Consider the following 20,774-nt stretch of genomic DNA (forward strand, 5'->3'; position numbering starts at 1 on the left):
AAGACTCTCCATTAAAGCATTTAACCTTTTCCCTACAAATGACAAAAATATGTGGCAGGACATTTGTTGACCCGGGAGATGAAAGCCGCAAATTTTTGTATGAGATTTTTCTACGCAAGCGATCGAATGCCTAAAATATACTTTCCCTAGCTCTGCCCCTTTTATGACAGTCACACGTTCGCGTAGTCTTAGTTTCAGTACCCAAAAAACCGGGACTTAGGCCGTACCTTCGAAATCCGGGAGCAGGTACCCGGACCCCTCATCTTATATTACCGTCTCTGTGGTAAGGGATTGCGGTCATTCAATTGATGATTAAGTCAGTTTTCGAAAGAAATATTTGTTCCTTTCTCAAGAAATATAAACTTAGAATTGAATTATTTGTCTTTTGAGCAGCGTTTACAATTTTTAAACAATATTCTACGATAAATATTAACTTATATCTTGATTTCAGAATAAACAACAACACTGTTGCTGCATTAAATGCGTTAATATTGACGGTACAGCTTCATTCAAAATTTGGCAATTCTCAGAATAAAACGAGGAATTCAATTCGAAGTCTACAATTTACGTTCAAGCGACAATTATCCATTCAGCTAATTCATATAAACAAAGCATGATTGACCGCAAACCAATGACGCTGGTAGGGTTATAAATCCCAAGGAAGGAGGGAGTCCAACTACCCTTGGAGTCCGAGATAATGCTGAGTCCTTGCTAGGAAGGGATGAAAAAGGTTGGGGCTGAGAGTGCGTGATTATCAGCGAGACTCTTCTTCACAAATGTCGTGCAAAAATGCTCCGTACGAAGGGGATGAAAGAGTCTCTTGGGGCTCTGTACAGCAGTCATCTTAGGAGAGATCTCCACCGTCTCAAAATGGTTAAACAGCAAAAGTTGTTACAAATACATTTTATCTCAAATAATCTAAAGAAGAGAGTTCAGTAATTATGTTAAAAATCTCCATATGATAAATTTAATTTCTGCATAGGGTTACAGTTAAAAAAAAATGCTTATATTTGGCCCTCAAGAAAATTTAAGTGAGTACTGAGTACATAGTAATGCACAAAAAAAATTTTGGGAGTGGGGAGGTTGAGTTGTGAGGATGGTCACTCCTGCTTTTGCTATGTAGTATGTATGCAGTATTTTTTTCATGAATTCATCCATTCAATAACAAGTAAACAGACAATCATAACTTCCATAAAAATATTGTTTACTACTTCTACATCAGAGCCACAAAATACAATTCAAATTCTTTTGATACGTACTCACCTAATTATTTTATCCGGCTGACCATTCTAGAAAAGCAACCATGGTAGTTAAATATTTAAATTCCCTCTTCCTCTAATTCAAATGTAAGCAATCATATTTGGATTACATTATACAGTCACCTTGATATTGTATGACAGCACCATTATCTTCAGGCATCACATTTTTAATATCTTATATGTATAGAGTACTTAATCTCCTTACATAAATTAATATTGTGTATATGAAATAAATACAACCTAAAATTTATATTTTCCATACTTGACCTAGGATGGTTTTAATGCCCTTATCACTACACTACATACACCACTTCTTGAAAATGTAGCAAGGCAGCTGAAACCAGTTGAGGCTAAGTAAAGAAGGGTGGAAAAAATGTTAAGTATGCAAGTTTGAGTTTCATTCTATACCAAATGAACTTCCAAAATGTATCTTAACCTTTTCGCGCCGAGCTCCTTTGCGGGAAGTTGCTTTAGGCTCTACGAAGGGTTTGAGATTTTCTTTTTTGCCCCGTACTGAGTTTTTTTTCGACTTGGGACTGACCAGGTAGTCGCTTCCTCCCCTTACTGAGCAAACATAATCCTCGACCCTTTTCCCCGAAGGCAGCCCATCCCGGCGTACTTTTGCGGTCAGTTTATTGTTGCCAGTGCAATTTTAATTTTTTTAATTGTTACTGTTGCATTAAATGTCAGTTCATCAATGTATTCTTTTCATTTTGCAATTCCTGTAGAACTTTTAAACGAAGTTCCACGGCTATTTTTAGGGTTTTCAGCAAAACGGCACTATATCATAGCCAAATGAGCTTTTCCGAGAAGAGTGAGGTTATCATCTTCCACGAACATATTTCAGTAGGAGAATACTTACACCAATGAGAGTACTTACAATATGAGAGTAATTACCTGGGTAGAGCAGTTCTTATTCCTGCAATGGTATGGAATGCTTCTCACAACGTGTGTCTACTTAAAACATTCCCTATTGGTACATTAAATTTACGAATTTTTAGGATATGCATTAATCAGTATTTATTGCGAAATTCGTTTATAATACCTTTGTATTCAAAGGTTGGTAAGAGGTTATTAAAAATAGCCGCTGTAATTTTGGCTCACGACAAAGAAGTGAGAGAATCAAATTTTATTACATTACGAGGGCTTTTTCTCATAAATCGGATATTCTATCGAATTTCACCGCAAATGTACACTTAGAATGTAGCTAACAGAGTAATGTATATTTTTGGATGTAAATCATTACAATATCGCTCCTATAAACTTGCTAGTAAGTTATAAAAATAACAATTAAACATCTAACCTTAGCGTCTCCAAAAATTGTTCTAGGTGATGATCAACTCCGTTAATATGAACGCTAGAATTCCGTTTAAAATTTGGAACCAATCAGCAGAACATCCAGAATGTAATTCCTCGCATTGATTTTCAAAAAATGCAACATTTACATTTTTAGTTATTCCACCTTATAAACAAATAAGTGACCATGAGCACCTTCCTTGAGTGGGACACAAAGCCAGAATGGGCCGAGGTAATCCCCACACGGACAATAGGAAAGGGTCGGACCTCTCGCGCCGAGGGACCCTAATGGCGGTTGGGACCCACTTGGCATGCTTGACCGCGAAACCGTGGAAACACGGCCTTTGGCCTTTTGCTTCGAAAAATTGAAGCCGTGAAAAGCCGGCCTTCCATCTTTAGCATCAGAAAATTCAGGCCGTGAAATCACGCCCTGCGTAGGGAAGAGGTTAATAGTGACTAGGCATGTGTGTATATAATACTTCAGGACACATAAGGGCTATCTTTGGCAATGCGGGTTTCTTAGCTCAGTGATGCACTGGACATTGACCCCAAAAAGCCAGTTGGGGCATAGATATGAAACCAAGGGTGCTACAACCCCCAGAATTTTGTGCTTAAGGGGGAAATGGCCCCCAACACATTTTTCTGATTTTACACATGAATGATAGAGGGGCTGAGCTGGAGTTTTTGGAGAAATTATAAAATGCTGATTTTCCCATAATTTTTGTGCTCTTGTTATTACTGCCAACCTATTCCACACTCACCATATTTTCTCTGGGTTTTGGTGAAGTTGATTCATTTTTCATGGCAAGAGTTTTGCCTGCCTTCCAGCAGGCATTGTCAGGTCCTGAAATGAAACTTTTCAGGAGCTGACGATGCCAGCAGGAAGGCAGGCCGAACTGCTGTCCTGGAAAATGAATCAACTTTGCTAAAACCCGAAGAAAATGCAGTAATATAATAACCTCAAAAGCCACCATACCTATTATTACTCACTTGGATTACATTTTTCAAAAAAACACCAACTGTCCTTGTCATGTCTCATCAATCCTCCTCTTCCACTCTGAGAAACCAATGAGTAAAAACTTCTCCTCTTACCCATCGTATTTCTTTATTCTCTCTCACGCTCGAACATGCATATATGCTGAACTAGTAACTTGATGACAGCATGTAGACGCAAAAAACTTTTCTTTTTTTTCATTGATACGTACCTAGGTTTAAGTCAAAGTTAAGTTGATATTTTCAAAGCAATAACTTATTATTGACTCTGAACAATTTGATTCAATCACAAAAGTACCTTAGCATAGTGGGATACCTCAGCATGTTGCAAACCATGTTCATTTGAGCGTTTTACCAATGTTACTCTAATAATGCTAATAATACTCTAATGATTGTTGTATTTGATCGATATTAGGAAATTACCAATTATCATTTTGTACATATTTTACGTAATTTATTAGAACTCAAGCACTCAGCACAATCGGGCAGATATCACAATGCACAACATTTACGCACTCATACAAATAAAATGGCATTCCAGTCCTATACATTACATGAAGTATTTTAATCTTGGCTGCTTTTCTGTAGCTTGATAAATCCAGCAGTATTGGAGAAGTACTTAGCATTGGCTTCATTAACTTTTTTCTCGGCAGCTTGCGGATTGACAATTTCCAGACCCTGTAAAAGATGACAACTTTCTTCATTGGAAACATGACACCAGTCAAATTCAACATCATACATATTTATTTATACTCTCTAACAGGCACTTTTCCGAGATTTTCCTGTTAAAGCTGCTTAAATCGAAAGTATTCCAAGGATATTGCATTAAATTGATAAAAAAATGTTACTGCCAAACCTCCTTTTCAGGCAGTATCAAAAAGCAGCTAAGGAATTATTGAAAGCTTTTAACACAAGATTACATAACTAAATTAATAGTTCACAACAAATATTTTAATACAGATATTGTACCAATAAAGAATTTTCTATGCATATTTGAACTTAATCTTCTAAAGTACATGAAATCCTAATAGTCAAATACATAGAAATATAATTTTATTCACAGGCATTTCATTTGACCATCAAATATACTTTTTCCTGCTCATAAATTAGAAATAAAGTAGATTCCGGTTAATTGGGACAGGTGCACTTTGCCCGGACTAAGCAGCTTCCCCAATTAGGCGAACTATCCTGTACATGGGCATGAACATTCGTTGAAATGATGGAAAGAGGACATAAGAATGTTTGTAATGCAAACAACATTTATTAAACTAAACCTCTCAACTCCACCGAATGACCTGGCTCCTTCTCCATTGATCTATGCATGGGGACTGCATGGAGGAGGCCCAATTACATCCCATAGAATAGGCTGATTTCTGATATTGCCACTTCCGTTGCATTTTGATCGGTTTTCCAAAATGTCTGCGGCGCAGTGATGAGTGCAACGCGATCCTCTTTTTTCCAATATTTTGCATTACAATGTTTGTTATTACGAGTAATAACATTATAAAGTCATGAATGTGACAGATCACATCATGACGTGTATAAATTTGGATTGACCTCCCTCATTATATCATATTTCCCTGTGAAACTCAGATCAATTTGTCGATCAGCAACGCGAGTGGCAAATTTTTTAAACCCATTCAAATGCGCGGTGAGTGACAACACATATAGGGGCCAATTTGAGAATCCTCTTTTGTAATATTCTTGGATCTATGATTGCCTTCATATGACCTTCATATGAACTCAAAATGTTGGCTAATACAGATAATTTAACCCAGTGGGAATCCCGAGAAGAGTTTACCCAAACTATTTCCTTGCTTCAGGCTAATCTGTTCAACATCTTCGTAATGCTTTCTGTACTCCTGTTGCAGTTTTTAATGATTCGCAGCACTTTTCTTTGTATTTTATTTAGGTCACAGATTAAGTCTTTCTGTGCCAAATGGACCAGTGCAAAATAGCACCTCTCTTTTATTTTTTCATCTAAAAAATCTTCCCATAATAATCCTTGACGAATCCTAGCTCCATCAGGGCTCTGCCACAAATATTTCTTACATATTTTCCTAGCGATAGGTTAGATGTTACTGTAACTCCTAGATACTTCTCTTTTCTATTACCTTTATGTTTACACCATCTACAGCATGCACATGGGGATAGTTGGGCGATCTTCACATGAAACGTGCCACAGAGCATTTGCCCAGATTAAGTTCCAGTCCCCACTTTTGGTTCCACGCATGAACGTTGTTTAAATTTGATGATAGACTGCAAAGAGTGATCACTAATTTTGCGACAGATTCCCGTAGAATCATGGTGACCCACTCATTACTGCTCATAAATATGCCATACAGTCCTCTTCTTAGGAAAATTCGACTTGCGAACTTTCAGAGGCACGAGTATTCGTAAAACTCAAGCGTGCCTGAAATTTCAAATTTGCCATCTTTGTAGTTGGCCAATGTGATGCGGTGTGGTGCAGAGGGACTCATACTTTGCGCACTGTTTGAACAAAGTTTCAATGAATCCATTGTGAAGTCAGCAACTTTTCAGTATTCACCCCATTCTTCCTTCCCACGGACAATGAATTTTTTTCAACTTACGAATAAGATCTCGGAACACATCTTGTTCATATGTCTCGGACTTACTGTATTTGGGATGATAGCAACCCTCTATAGCGTCATGCAACAGACGAGGAGTTTGTGTTTCACACATGGATGTGTGTGATGCTGCATGGTCATGACAGTGGGAGAATGACAAAAAACTGCCAAATGAATTCAAAGCGCAAGAGCTAGGCAATTGAAAATTATCAGCTCAAGGTTGGAAGGCGATATTTGGTGGAACTTGTTGACAGGAAACATAATGAAGATACATTTTTGTATGTTCCACAAGAGTTTTTAATACCGACCCAGGTTTCGGCAGTACACACTGTCATTATCAAGGTGAATAAAAATCGCAAATTTTTGTATATTCACCTTGATAATGACAATGTGTACTGCCGAAACCTGGGTCGGTATTAAAAACTCTTGTGGAACATACAAAAGTGTATCTTCATTATGTTTCCAATTGAAAATTATAATTTCCCTAGGATTACTTTTCCAGCAGATGACTTTAAAGCCAAATGAGAATATTTAAAGATATTATTTTGCAAGAAATTTACCTCGTAGTCGCAAAAAATTCTAGAGAGTGCCAATGAATTTTATTAAAATGATGAGAAGCTATTGTAGTTTCTAATCCATCTTTCATCAATTTGATTTCAATCAAGCTATCCCTGATAAATTCAAATTTTCTGAAGTTTAATTAATTACACTTATAAGATTATTTAGTTTTTTATGCATGTTATGTAATGATTGAGGAAAAGCTGGAACTGAAAAACATTCTCCCACATTCATCAACTGATAAAATAAAAAAATAGGCTTGTTTTTACATATTTTCACATTATTTAATAGTGTGTATCATACACAAAACATTGACGTTACTTCGCAGAGCAACTATAAGAAAGGGAGATTGAAGGTACAAGAAATTTTGGAAAGGCATGTTTTTTTTGTGACGATTCCTAAATGAAACGTTTTTATGTATGTCATTATTACGAACCTCAGATTTTTCTGTCCTTTGAACTTCGTAATAACAATAATCTACAGTTTTAATTTCTATTGATAGCAGCTGCTTAGTTAACTCACTGAGTGATTTCTTCCATCAGTTCCTCAATGAATGGAATGCATAACTTAAATGTAGTGTTGTCTGTGATGTATATACCATGTGATATCCATACACAGCAATTTCCTTAGTCTGAGTTGAATCACTTGCATGCAACACCCACTTGACAAAGAGGGCCACACCTCATGTTCCTACTCCTCAATTTCCCATGACCACCACCCCTCCCTCCCAACCCTGTTTCCTAATCCTTCTCAGCTTTCAAAAGCATTTCCAACTGAAGATGAGGAATTTGAAGTTGTTTGCTAGAGCTCCGAGCGGTGGCTCATCGCACGTACATATTTACCTTATTTGGCCCTCTGTACGTATGAGAAAAAATTGTAGTCGATTGAAGGTATAAAACAGGAAAGTGGTCAGAGAGAAGATTAGTAGGTTAATAAGAATTGAAATCATTCAAGATTGGATTCTTAGCAGTAAAAAAATATCCTTAGAACTTTACAATGGGATTCTATAGCTACTATAGATAAATGTAGCCAACAAAGAGTAAAGGCCTCCAAAATATTTAGGATCTACCATGATCATGATCAAGATTCTTCTAATTTTTTGTTATATTGTGGAATTTAATGTTCTCTAATATGATGGGTCTCACAAACATACAACAGAGAGATTAGGATATGGAAATCTGCCTTTATGAAAATATACGTAGCAATCACAAAACAAAGAATAAGAGAAATTGAGGTATTCTTTTATAATGAAATTGATTGAAAGAATATGAACAAGCCTCTTCACACCTAAATCAGAGTGGACTGTGGTCAACCCATTGTTAAACGTACCTGAAGAGGAGTAAATGCCACACTCGATGCAGTCCCTGACACCTGCCTCCTGATGGACGCAGTAGTAGACCCTGTTGCAGTTCGCAAACCTGAGGCTGGGCCTGGAGTGGCCCCATTGTGTTGCGCCCTCTGCAGATTTCGCTGTAAAGCTTTAGAGATTCGCACTTTTGTTTTCTCATCAACTTGAGGAAGCCTGACCCGGCCGCCTCCAGTTTTACCTCCAATAGCCCCTCGAGTGTACCCCAAATCTTCTTGATAAGCATCATCCTCAATCTAAAACAAAACACAAAAATGCATTACAATAAATACTTGAGTCTGAGAAACCAAGCCTAAATAAGATCATGCACAAAAACATGGCATCTATGTTGAGTTAAAGATGCATTGAAAAAAGGCTACCAACAAATGAAGTTTTGAAATATGAATTTGATAGATTCTTATAGTTGAATTGGATGGATGAGGCAGACACTTTATGGAGATCCATTATGAGATATGAAGTGAAACACTTTGAACTTTCCACATAAAAATTTATTTAACTACAGTCGCCATGTTTTGCTACACTGCAGCATTATCAAGACTAAACTAAGAAATTAACCATACCAATACATGTGAATACAAAATTGCACACTCGCAAACATTTGAGAAGGTGGGGGTGGAAGGAGGGTTGGGAAATGTTTGCGAGTGTGCAACTTTGTATTTATATTGGTTCAGTATTGCGTAAGAAAAAGGAGTTAGGTTATGCAACAGACTTGGACTTAACAATTTTTTCTTGATGGTCAAAAACACAAATAGGCCAACAACTGAATGCATAAAATGTTGACTAATAATTGCAATACCGCAAGTATAAAATTTGGTAAAAGTAAAAACATAAAAAGTAGAAAATTCATTGAAAAAAATTTGCATTTACGTGCCCCCCTCTGCCTTATGTAGATCGAATAAAGAAATGTTTTTAATAACACACCATTGTAAGACATATTTGTGTAGTTTTATTAATTATTTTTAATTATAATAAGTGATAACTTATAAAATCCAGTACAGCCGCTCTTGATTTATCAATGGTGTTTCTAAACCGTTTATTGATATTTAGGTTGTACAAATTTCGCTGGATCAGCTAGTTTTATATAAAATATATTATGTGACTAAAGATATCTGATATCCTAAAACTTACAAGCATGCAGTTAATGCACTGAGAACTTCATTCTTATTACATCAAAATATGCAAGAAATCACTTCTCGGAGAAAAATATCTATCTAGATGCATTACCTCTCCAAAGTTAAGTCTGTTTGCTTGTTTGCGTAATTCAGTCATTGCGTAGCGCTCCTTAAGTTTCCTCACACGCTTCCCACCTCGCTTCTTCCTCGAAGGATCGATGGGCTTCGGCAAAGGTTTCACAAATTTCACTGGAGGAGGTTCCTGTTATTGTAATGAAAAATCATAAAATAAAACACATCTTAAACAACCATTCCATTAAAAATAAATCCGATTCAATTTTATTTCAATTCATATGCAATTTTATAACGTGCACTCAGCAGATACAAAAATTTTAAACAAGTTAAAAACAATTGCAATGACACAAAAAGGCATTGAGGACAACATTCTATAGAGTGTAAGTAAAAGGGATCAGGTCCAGCATTTTTCATTAAAAATTTGTGTGTCTAACATCAATTTACTCCAATAAATGAATCGTTACTCCAAACAGGAGTAGCATTTCACTAATGGAATCTTTTTACTCAATGTAACAAATACCACTCCTAAAGTTAAAAGTCTTTCTGATGCTGTGAAAGTGAGCGAGGGTTTCCCTCGGTAATGCAGGGATCACAGCAATGACATCGAAACTTCAATAGTTCCCAATAATAAACCTCATTCAAGTGAATCTCCTAAGGAACTGCAGTCCTCCAACTTTAAAATGATTAGAAGGGACTACAACGGAAAACAGCAAAAATATCTGTGCAATTTCTGGATACTTGCACGTCATCAGTCAAAACAAACCCACGGTTCATTGATTCCAATCCTGCACATCTTTAAAAACCAAATAGTAGTAACGACACACCTGCAACCCCTGACGATGATTCCAACGACGGTTTTGAAGAAGTCAGAAACCGCAAATGAAAATACACACGGATCATCGGCACTTGTCACGCCTCGGAAATTTCATTACGTTCAGCGAATCTTACTTCTTATCTTTATGTTGGCCGCCTTCACTACAACACCACTGCCGAGGAGATAGTCATTCACCTTCGTAATCACCTCAATATTGATCCTACAGCTGACCACCTTGAATGCAAGAGAATCGTTGGGAAAAGCGCCCATGCCACCTTCAAAATCGCCACCGCTCCATCAAGATGGAAGATTGACAATTCCCTCAGTTTCGGTGATTTTATTCCCGTTCTCGCATTTTTTGATCGCCGAAGAAAGATGTAAAAACAGTGCAACTAGTCGGAGTCAATATGTTTGGCATACAGTGGAAGTTTTCGGATAACTTTGCGAATACATCAAGCCGACAATATCAGTTTTGTCGAGTTTTCAAATGTTTAACCAGTACATAAGTCAGTTGAGAAAATTGGCTGAAAGATTCACTGAAATATGGCATGATTTGGTGGCCGAAGATATTTCTCGCAAGGACATTTCTCCCCAATGGAAATGTTGTCAGCTTTCGTCTTTAACATCGCACCGTTTATGGGCAGTCCTGCAGACCTTTGTTGACAAAACCACTTGAATAGTGCAGATTCCATTTGTGGATGTTCCCCTTGCCGCAAATATTTTTGGCTGCAAGGTGTTCCTAGTTCGTTCACTATTGCACAAATTTTACCTTTCTTAAATATTGTGAACTACATAAATGACGAGATACCAAACCACCTTCCAATATCAGTCTTTAAAGTGAAGCTACTTTTGCAAATGTCTATAATTTTAATGTCCAAATATTTACGTTTCCCAGACATGATGCACTAGCCAAACCACCTAACACTACTACGCCCCTGAGACTGACTACACTCCGCCCCTCCATGCGAGCAAACTCCACCCATTACGCACATCCCAACTCTCCGTTGCCGTATAATTGGGTGCATCCAGTCAACAGAAGTTTTTCAATTGCTCTCCTCTTCTGAATTCCGAGTCCCCATCAGCCCTCTGCCTCGGATCGTGCTCAAACGATCGGGTGCATTAAGTTCACCCCTCTATAAAGTCCGGCTGCCGAGAATTGTTCGGGACATCTCTTGCCGGCCTGACTTTAGTCTAAGGGTTTTTTGGAGAGTAATGGCGATGATATAAATATTTTACTTAATGTATATAATCTTCAGTTCCTCCAAAAATAATAACCCTGGGCGATTTACATACCTACGATAAAAGCATCGCATGGGAATGAGTGAGCGAGGACACACATGCTGCATCGAAAAATTCAGAGCGGAATATTATTTTTGACATAGGAGTCTGTACATGAGAGCTTTTAATGGTTGCCAAGAGATTCAAAGGATCTGGGGTAGGAAATAGCATTTTTTAATTGTGCTCGCATAGTACATAGTCCTTGAGGGTAGTGAGGAGGGTATTTTAGGGATTGCGGGGAATTGCTTCACAGTTTTGCTGATATGATGTTAAACTTTGAATTATAAAGAATTTTGGAGAGTATGAAGAGAAGGTAATGAAGATTCACTATGATTGGTCACTAAGACGAGGATTTCTGCTATCAGCAGAGTACCTAATTTAGCTATTACAAATTTTTTACTGTTGATTACTTGGCGGAGCTGAATCGATTCCTAGTTACAAAGTAGCCAAGAAAGACATTAAATTTATGGAAAACAATGAACGTAGGATCAAAATGATACATAAATTAAAAATTTAAACAACATTATAAAGGCCTCATGGAAAGTGATCAAAGATAACTCAAAATCCTCCTGTGGAAGCTTGACCCCCTCCATCTTCTTCAATGGCAATCCTCGTTCTGATCCATCAATCACTGCAGACAGCTTCAATAAACAATTCTATTACTCACCCTCAACCCTGAGGTCCATCATTAACATCAAAGTAGCCAACCTCGAACAGAGCATTTTTCTCTTCCAAAGTACGCAACCTGAAATTATTCGCATTAAAATGCTATTCTGTATGTAGATGACACCTCAATCATTTCAAGTGAGGTAAATAGGAGCAAACTAGTTAATACCACCCAAAGCAGTATCAACAGCATGTCTGAATGATGTCATGATGAAGCCCTCCAGTCAACATTGACAAAACAGTTTTTCTTCAGTTCCATGGTAACCGGTCTCAATATACGTATGTACCTCAAATATGACCTTAAACGTTGGTCCTCATGTGATTTCTCGGGCGCATTCAACAAAATTATTAGGTGTTATCCTCTCTGACAACCTTGACTGGTCATCACATATTAACTATGTAATGAATAAACTATCCACTGGCCTATGTATTATAAGAAAGCAGGCCGAAGGACTACCATTGATACTCTGAAGATGATATATTATGCCATAATATATCCTCACCTAATTTATGGCATCATATTTTGGGATAATGCTAGCTGCTGCCACAAAGTTTTCTCTATGCAGAAACGTGCAGTGAAACCCATGGCCTGAGCTTCCATGCGATCACCTGGCTTACCTCTTTATAATGACCTGAAAATTCTATCACTTCCATACATACTTAAATGTGACTCTTTTGTTAAAAATAACCCTGAATACTTTCAAAAAATAGTTCCCTTAATAAACACTCAACCAGAACCACCAGTGAAATTTACCTCAAAGACTACCCCAACACTTACTACCAAAAAGGACCCTTATTCTCCCTATCAAAAATATACAAAAAATTACCAAATAATATCAAATGTCTTCCACCTGTACCATTTAAGAATGGTCAGAAGAAGTATTTAATGGGAAACAACTACTATAACCTGAAGGATTTCAAGTTGAGCTCTGAGCAATCTTTGTCCATCAGCAATGAAAAATTGAAACTTTTCCTTTAAACTGTAAAAATTGCAAATATTCCTATACATCATTCATTGTACCTACTAGCTGACCCGGCGAACTTCGTACCGCCTAACATTCAATGAAGTTATAGTTTAGTTGCACTATTTATAAATAAAGAGCGGCTGTATCGCTTTAATCATATTTGATTTATTATAAATTAAATGAGAAAATATTGATGAAATAAAAATTATACGCATTCAGTTGTTGGCTATTTGCGTTATTAACCGTAAAAAAATGTTTTTAGGTCTAAGTCCGCAGCGTAAACTTGGCTAGTTCACGGGGCAGGTTAACGCAACGCTAGACCGACGCTTGACTGATGCTCAAAATAGTGTACGAAAAGCCCCTATGAAGCAGCATTCGTATCAAATGACTTTAGGCGTGGCAGTTATAGTATCTCTGTTTGGAAAAAATGCACTGCGTAAACGTGCTGCATGCGTAAACGCACCACGGTGTGCCCTACACATTCGGGTTTAATGTCTTACGTCAAGCGCCTTCTGATAAACAACAGTTTTTGCTTTGTTATCAGACGCAAGATAAAGCGAATGAAGCAAAATAAAAATAGCGAAGCGAAGCAGGGACGAAGCAAGGGGGGTTTTTGGGGGTTAAAACCCCCCCAAAAGCTCAGAGAATCTTTTTATAAAACATTTGGTTATTAATATTAGGGGGACGGATGAGTCACAAAATATTTAACTGTTCACACAGCCGCAAAACCTACCATTTTTAACCTTTTATCCTAAAAAATGTCTAGGGAGGGCCGCCACACCTCTCGCTTACCTTGGCGAGTTTTCTATACCGTACAGACATACCAGTATTAGCTGCGCCTATCCTTAATTCCTAGCTGCGCCCTTGAAGCAAAGGAAGAAATACAGTGGATGGTTTACCGACTCGTAAACATACCACATATTATTTACCATGAGAAAATCATGGGTTTTCACTGACACATGAGAACAAACATCACAAAAACTGACCATGCGATTTGTTAATCGTTATCACGAATGCATCACGAATTGGAAATTGAATACGTTTAAGCTCAAAAGGGCATATAAGTTGGGATCATGGAATCTTTGGATTGAGAACTTCCTCAACTTTGAATTTTCCTTTGAGTATAGTGGCGTGAATCCCTTTCATTATCAGTTTTTTTAATAACCAAACACGTTCTGTTGGATAGTTTTGGCTGGTTTAGGTTTCGAAAGATCATGAACACAGAGCCTAGCTTTAGCTGTAAATTGTGCCGTGGTAAGCCATGAGCGACCAAGGACTTTAAATATTCAGATAGATAGTTGGTGACTTCGTCTTCGTTTATTACAAAGTTAAAAGATTTAAATTCATGCAGAGTACACGGACATTACTGATAATCAACAATTGCTTGGAGATTTGTTTACACACACACGGTAGTTATGTGTTTGTTGACAACTCAATTCGAGCTGAGCTTACCTCTAATTCAATTATTTTAATACTATTTTAATATTAATTTAATATTTATAACATGTTTGAACATTTAATTTTTTTTTATAATGTTAAAAAGATCAGTCAATACATTCGTAAAAACGACAAAAAAATCTTATTTTTTGACCGTCTTAACAATCAACTCCTAAAAACATATCTCTAAGATAAAGTTGAATTTATTTTGAGAACTTTTCCTATTTTTTAATGTCCTCTATGTTATCCGGGGCTGAGACGAATCCAAAGAGCCTAATGTCACTAAAATCGGTGCTGCCGTTCTCGAGTTGTAAGTGTTCTAACTAACACGATTTTCGACTTTCTTTTATATACATATATAGATTGTTAATTATTTTTATTATTTTTTTGACGACTTCCAATGTCACCTGTACATGTGATATATAGGAAAAATAAAAATTATTATTACTACTACGCCTCCCACATTAGATATTCTTACTCTGGAATTTTTGATTGGCATGACAATAGCAGCAATAAAATACATGAGTCATTGCAAGGGAAGTTTTTCATGAATGTTGAGTTCAATAGATTAGGATCACATTCACACACAAAGAAACAACTAATTCATTCAAACATGATCAGAAACATAAAAAGCCAAATACCTGAAGTTTGTCTAACTTTTTCTCAATGTCTTCCCTGAACATTTTCCCAATAGCTCCATCAACACTCTCCCGAGCAGCATCAACTCGTGCTGCCAAGGTACATTTAGCTGCAACTAACCTAGCAGCTTTTCTTCGTAAATCCTTGAGAGTAAGTGAAAGTGGCAAAATTGTAATAAACATGCTGAAATCCAAGAGTAAATAAGTAACGTATAAGGAAATATAGCAAGTATATATATTTTTAACACCACCTACCGGAGGAGTATCTTGAACAATACTAGAATAGTACAAGAATCCAGTGTGAGGCAGTGTTGTCACTTGTGAAAATCCAGAAAGAGTCCTTTTTTGTGATCCCAAAACTTGAACATTGCTGGCTGGCATTTTTGAAAGGCGACCCAACCCACCAGCGACACCTACACAAGAATGAACTCATTTTTATCAAAAAACTTATAACATTTCAGTTTTTCTTTTGCAAAAGTAGCTAATTTGAAGAAATTATGACACATAAAATTCAGTCATGTTTGAGCTTCCACGCGAGACAGACGTGGGCTGGTGCTTCGCTCGAGACAGGCAGGTGCCTTAATGATGTGTTCAGTTGCGTCCAGAGTATAAGTGCATTCAATTACGAGGATAACTTTCTACTCAAATTAGAAGCTCGAGTTACTAATATTAAGTGGAAACCGCAGTTTAAAATGGCTAATTGCAGTGTATGTAATGTGAATGTTCTTAAGCGCCAGCTAAGGATTACCTGCAGTGAATGTCAAACTCAGTGTCACGCTACTTGTGTTCACTTGTCCAAAGAGGATATCGAGTATATTGGCACTGAAAAGCAAAGTTGGCGTTGTCCTACCTGTGCTGCGGAAAAACGTAAGAGCATGTCAGTAGTTCCACTGGCGGATACGGACACTGCTAGTATCTCTCATATTATAAACCTTCTAGAAGAAGCTAAAGAGGACAGGAAACGCATGGAATTGGACTTGAACAAGGCTATTGAGTTTGTGCACAATAGATTAGATGAAAATACTAAAGTGCTTCAAGAAAACTCAACGCAGATTGCTGAATATTTAGCGACAATAGACTTACTTAGGCAAGAAAATGTTGGCTTAAAATCTCGAGTGAGTGAATTAGAAAAGAGGTTAGACGACCAAGAGCAATATTCTCGCGTTAATGACCTTGAAATACACGGCATTCCCCAGCAACCAAATGAAAATACCTTAGAAATCGTGAAAAGTGTGGGGGACGCCCTTGGTGTTAAAATAACCGACGATATGGTGAACACATGCCACCGATTGGGAAAGAAGGGACACGAAGGCGGAACGAGAGGTATCATAGTCAAATTCGTCCGTAGGTATACAAAAGAAGAAATTCTTCAAAAGAGGCGAGTGAAAAGGACCTTCTCCACACGGCACCTGGGCTTGGCGACCGATACTCCGGTGTACATAAACGAGAGCCTGAGTCCAGGTCGGAGGAGACTCTTCGCTGCTGCGCGTCTTGCGAAGAAAGAAAAGGGATACAAATATTTATGGCTAAGGCATGGGACAATACTCATGAGGAAGAAGGAGAATGATCAAGTAATCACTCTGAAATCCTCTGATGACCTGGAGAAACTGTAAGCATTCTGTGAGTGAGTTATGTATGTCTTCAACCTATCTTTACTAACAAAATGCAGAGTACTGTTAATGATAGTGAATTTAATGGTGGCAGGTTCCTTGTCTTGCATCAAAATATAAGAAGTCTAAGAGCTAATTTTGATAAATTTGTATTTCAACTAATTAATCTCGATTTAAAACCCGCTGTAATTGTTTTGACAGAAATTTGGGTCAATGACACTGAAGTATCTATGTATCAAATAACTGGCTATCGGAGTTTTGATGTGTGTAACAATAACTATAGGGCTGGAGGAGTTATTGCATATGTAGCAGATACTTATGAGTGTTCTTCTATTGATCTGGGTGAATTAAAAACTGCTGATATGGTTAAAATATCAGTAGGGATAAATGATTCTTCTTGGATAAGCATTATTGGTGTATATAGACTTAATTTTAATCCTGTTGAACATTTTTTGAGTGAATTGGAGAATGTATTAACCATCTCTAGTGAGAGGAATTTAATTGTAATTGGTGATATTAATTTATGTATATTACAACCCAACGATATTTCCTTTGAATATCAAACCCTTATGGCTAGTCATGGACTGGACCAGCTTATTCGAGTACCAACTAGAATTAGCAAAACGGGTAGTACATGTATAGATCACATTTTTTGCAGAAGTAGAGATAACTATAAGTATGAGGGAAGAGCGGACGATTGGGGTTTAACAGACCATCATGCTGTATCATGTTCTTTAAATATTAATGTACCCATTAATATATACGAACGAGTTTATCGAAGCCATTGCCGGATAAACTTTAACCATCTAAATAATAGTTTGCTAAGATGTGACTGGAACGATGTTTATTCACAACAAAATGTCAATGAAGCCTATGAAATATTTATAAATAAATTGAAATGCTGCATTGAAAAAGCTGAATACGTGTCAGACAGTAACAGATCGGGAGGAATGAAGAGGCCATGGATGACTTACGCTTTGTGCGGGAGAATTTCTAGGCGAAATTTTCTGTATAAAAAAATGAGGAAACACCCTGAAAATGAAAAGCTAAATAGGTACTACGTATCGTACACGCAAAGATTAGAATATGATATTAAAAAGCGCAAAGAAAAGTATTACAGGGACCTATTTGATAGTAATGTCAATAATACCGCTGCTCAATGGCGCATTTTAGATTCACTCACGGGAGGAAAGCAAGGAAATGAGAATTGTGTAAAAATTAGAACTAGTAATGGTATCGTTGTCACTAAGTGCCAGGACATTGTAAACGAATTTAGTTCACATTATGGTAAAGTAATTCAAGAATTGACCCAGAACAATTATTTCGAAAGTAATACGAATAAATACAAAGAAATATTCCCAACCTCCAATTCAATTGACTCACTGTTTTTTGTTCCTACTGATGCGAAAGAAATTAGCAGCATTATTAAGGAATTAAAGTCTAAAAAATCTAAAGGTGTTGATAATATTTCCACACAAGTTATAAAAGAAGTAAATGCAAATATTTCGGAGGTCCTTGCCCATATTGCTAATCTAAGTATGTATACTGGAATATTTCCTAAACAATTAAAAACTGCATTAGTGATACCAATTTTTAAAAAAGGTGATAAAATGAACATAAATAATTACAGACCAATATCCCTATTATCTGTATTTGCTAAAATATTAGAAAAAGTTGTTAAAGTCAGACTTCTTAAATTTCTAAATCAGCATAGTTTTTTCAATAAAAACCAATTTGGATTTATGAGTGGTAAGAGTACAGAGGATGCATTATTAAAATTCTGTTCAGAGCTGAACGACGGACTGAATAAGAACTGTAGAGTTGCTGGCTTATTTGTAGACATTACCAAAGCCTTCGACTCCATTAATCATAACATACTAATGAATCGATTATGGGAAGCGGGTATACGTGGAACCGCATATGATTGGTTTCAAAGTTATCTTTGTGATCGAGATCAATGTGTGCGTCTCAAAAATTGCTACAGTGAAAAGATTCGACTCACCTGTGGTGTCCCACAGGGTTCTGTGTTGGGACCCATACTGTTTTTAATATATGTAAACAATTTATGTGCTGGCAGGTTTAAAGGTCAATTAACGTCATTCGCAGATGACACTGCACTAAGTTACTCTGTTAATAGTGTTGATGATCTATATGAACACATACAAAGTGATCTATTAACACTCAATATGTGGTTTTCGGCTAATTATATGTTGTTAAGTGAAAAAACGAAATATATTATGTTTAGCATGAGTAAATCTACCTCAAACAAAAGTAAACTATACTATCAATGTGCAAATTGTATAAAAGATAATGTTACTTCCTGTGATAAATGTATTTTGATCGAACAGGTTAGTCACATAAAATATTTAGGTATATATTTTGACCAAAATTGTAAATGGAAGTCTCACATAAATAAATTAAAATCAGAAATGATTACTATTGTAAGAAAATTCTACTTCCTCAGATACATATGCCCTGAATCAGTGTTAAAAATGGTATATTATGCTCTCGTTAATTCAAGATTGCAATACGGAATAGCCTGCTGGGGTGGAGCATATTTTATCAACATTAAACCATTGATAGTGGCGCAAAAAAGGGTTATCAGGGTTATAACACGATCGTATAGGAAAAGCCACTCATTTCCTCTATTCAAAAAATTAGATGTCCTCCCACTAAGGCATTTATTCATTTATAAAGTCCTTAGAATATTCTATAACCGTAGTGGTGAAAAGGCCCGACCACAAAACTATGACATTAGAGCTTGGAGAAACTTCCATATACCTAGGCCGACGACCGAAATTTATCGACAGTCATACAATTACTTAGGGCCTAAATTGTTTAGCATGTTGCCGAGTAATGTAGCAAACTCGGAAAAAAGATGGGGATTTAAATCCGCAGTTAAAAAATGGCTTATGATGTGTGAGGAAGTAGAGTTTCTACTAAGAAAGGTGGGTTAAAAAGTTTACAATAAAAGGTATATTGTATATTCTATGTATGTAATTATGCGTTTATATAAGAAAAATAAGAAAAATAGTTATCCTTGTCCAAACATTTGAAATACGTTTTGTAATAATGAATGCAATCGGCAATAGAACAAATAACTGAATACAAAGAAATTTTACTTCTCATGTGTGCTAGCACCAGACCTATGTAAAAAGTTTATGATGGTAGCCCCAAAACTACTAAAAGGGGTACCTATATATTCCAAAATATTTAAGTATGTTCTAAAATGTAATATTTGATTGTAAATGGAATAAATTATATATTATTATATATTATTAAAAAATTAAAAGGCATTCATACAATCCCCCAAATATAGACTTAGGAAAGAGGGCATTGTGTATGAACCTATGATTAGCTCCAAATTCCCCTAGATTCCAAGTTTGTCTCGAACAGCGTTGTAGTTATTTCATTCAATGAATGCATAAAAACCTGGAGTAAAATTTTGAAGGAATGTTTTTATGACAACTTGGATTCAAAATTACATGCATAAATGTATATGGTTCAAATTTATCAATATATACATCGTAGGATCAACAGAAATAATAAAAAATAGCACTTGCTGTAGTATTTCGAGAAGAAGACATGATTAATAAGCTTTGTGTCTGTAGTAATTAAATGCTATAAACAAAAAACTTACCCATAACTTTAGCAGCAGTCGATGCACCCACAATAGCAGACAAATTTGGTGCAATGTACGTCATTCTTGATTCAACATATTCCAAAACTTTGCCTTTCATGTCATTTAGCTCCGAGCACATGTCGCACGCGTCACGCACCCGCTCCCACTCCTCCTCAGTGAGCAGCTGCCTAAACGGGCAAAGTACAGAAACATTCTCTTAGGTATATTCTAGAAACACAAATCCATGCATTGGGCACAGGATGATTCGGATGTAGATGACACACATGGGGATAAAACTGGACATGTACAGTGAGCCACAAATACCAAGTATCTCAGAAGGTGCTCCTCCATACAATAGGGTAGTTTCCTTCATCAAAGAAAACGAAAGGCATTGATTGCGATTTGTTACCCACCATAAGTGAATTCATAATATACACAATATTTGGTTTCTGAAATCCCAGTTTAGACGAATGGCAATGGTCAATTTTAACCGCATT

At 36.6% G+C, this 20,774-nt stretch overlaps 1 protein-coding gene across 3 annotated transcripts in view; it reads right to left on the reverse strand.

Annotated features, from left to right (window-relative positions):
- Nucleotides 1-3,980: 3,980 nt before the first annotated feature.
- The window catches only part of LOC124166592 (U4/U6 small nuclear ribonucleoprotein Prp31), a 33,128-nt gene continuing 16,334 nt past the window's right edge, over nt 3,981-20,774 (reverse strand). For all 3 annotated transcript variants that reach the window (XM_046544171.1, XM_046544172.1, XM_046544173.1), the window contains exons 5-10: nt 20,296-20,465; nt 15,301-15,458; nt 15,049-15,189; nt 9,285-9,434; nt 8,024-8,296; nt 3,981-4,226 (exon numbers count right to left, since the gene is read on the reverse strand). In XM_046544171.1, coding sequence (XP_046400127.1) covers nt 4,113-4,226; nt 8,024-8,296; nt 9,285-9,434; nt 15,049-15,189; nt 15,301-15,458; nt 20,296-20,465 — 1,006 coding nt within the window. In that variant the 3' untranslated portion in view covers nt 3,981-4,112. The remainder of the gene's footprint in view (nt 4,227-8,023; nt 8,297-9,284; nt 9,435-15,048; nt 15,190-15,300; nt 15,459-20,295; nt 20,466-20,774) is intronic.

The sequence above is a fragment of the Ischnura elegans genome, chromosome 10 (genome assembly GCF_921293095.1).
Source record: "Ischnura elegans chromosome 10, ioIscEleg1.1, whole genome shotgun sequence".
Lineage (NCBI taxonomy): Eukaryota > Metazoa > Arthropoda > Insecta > Odonata > Coenagrionidae > Ischnura > Ischnura elegans.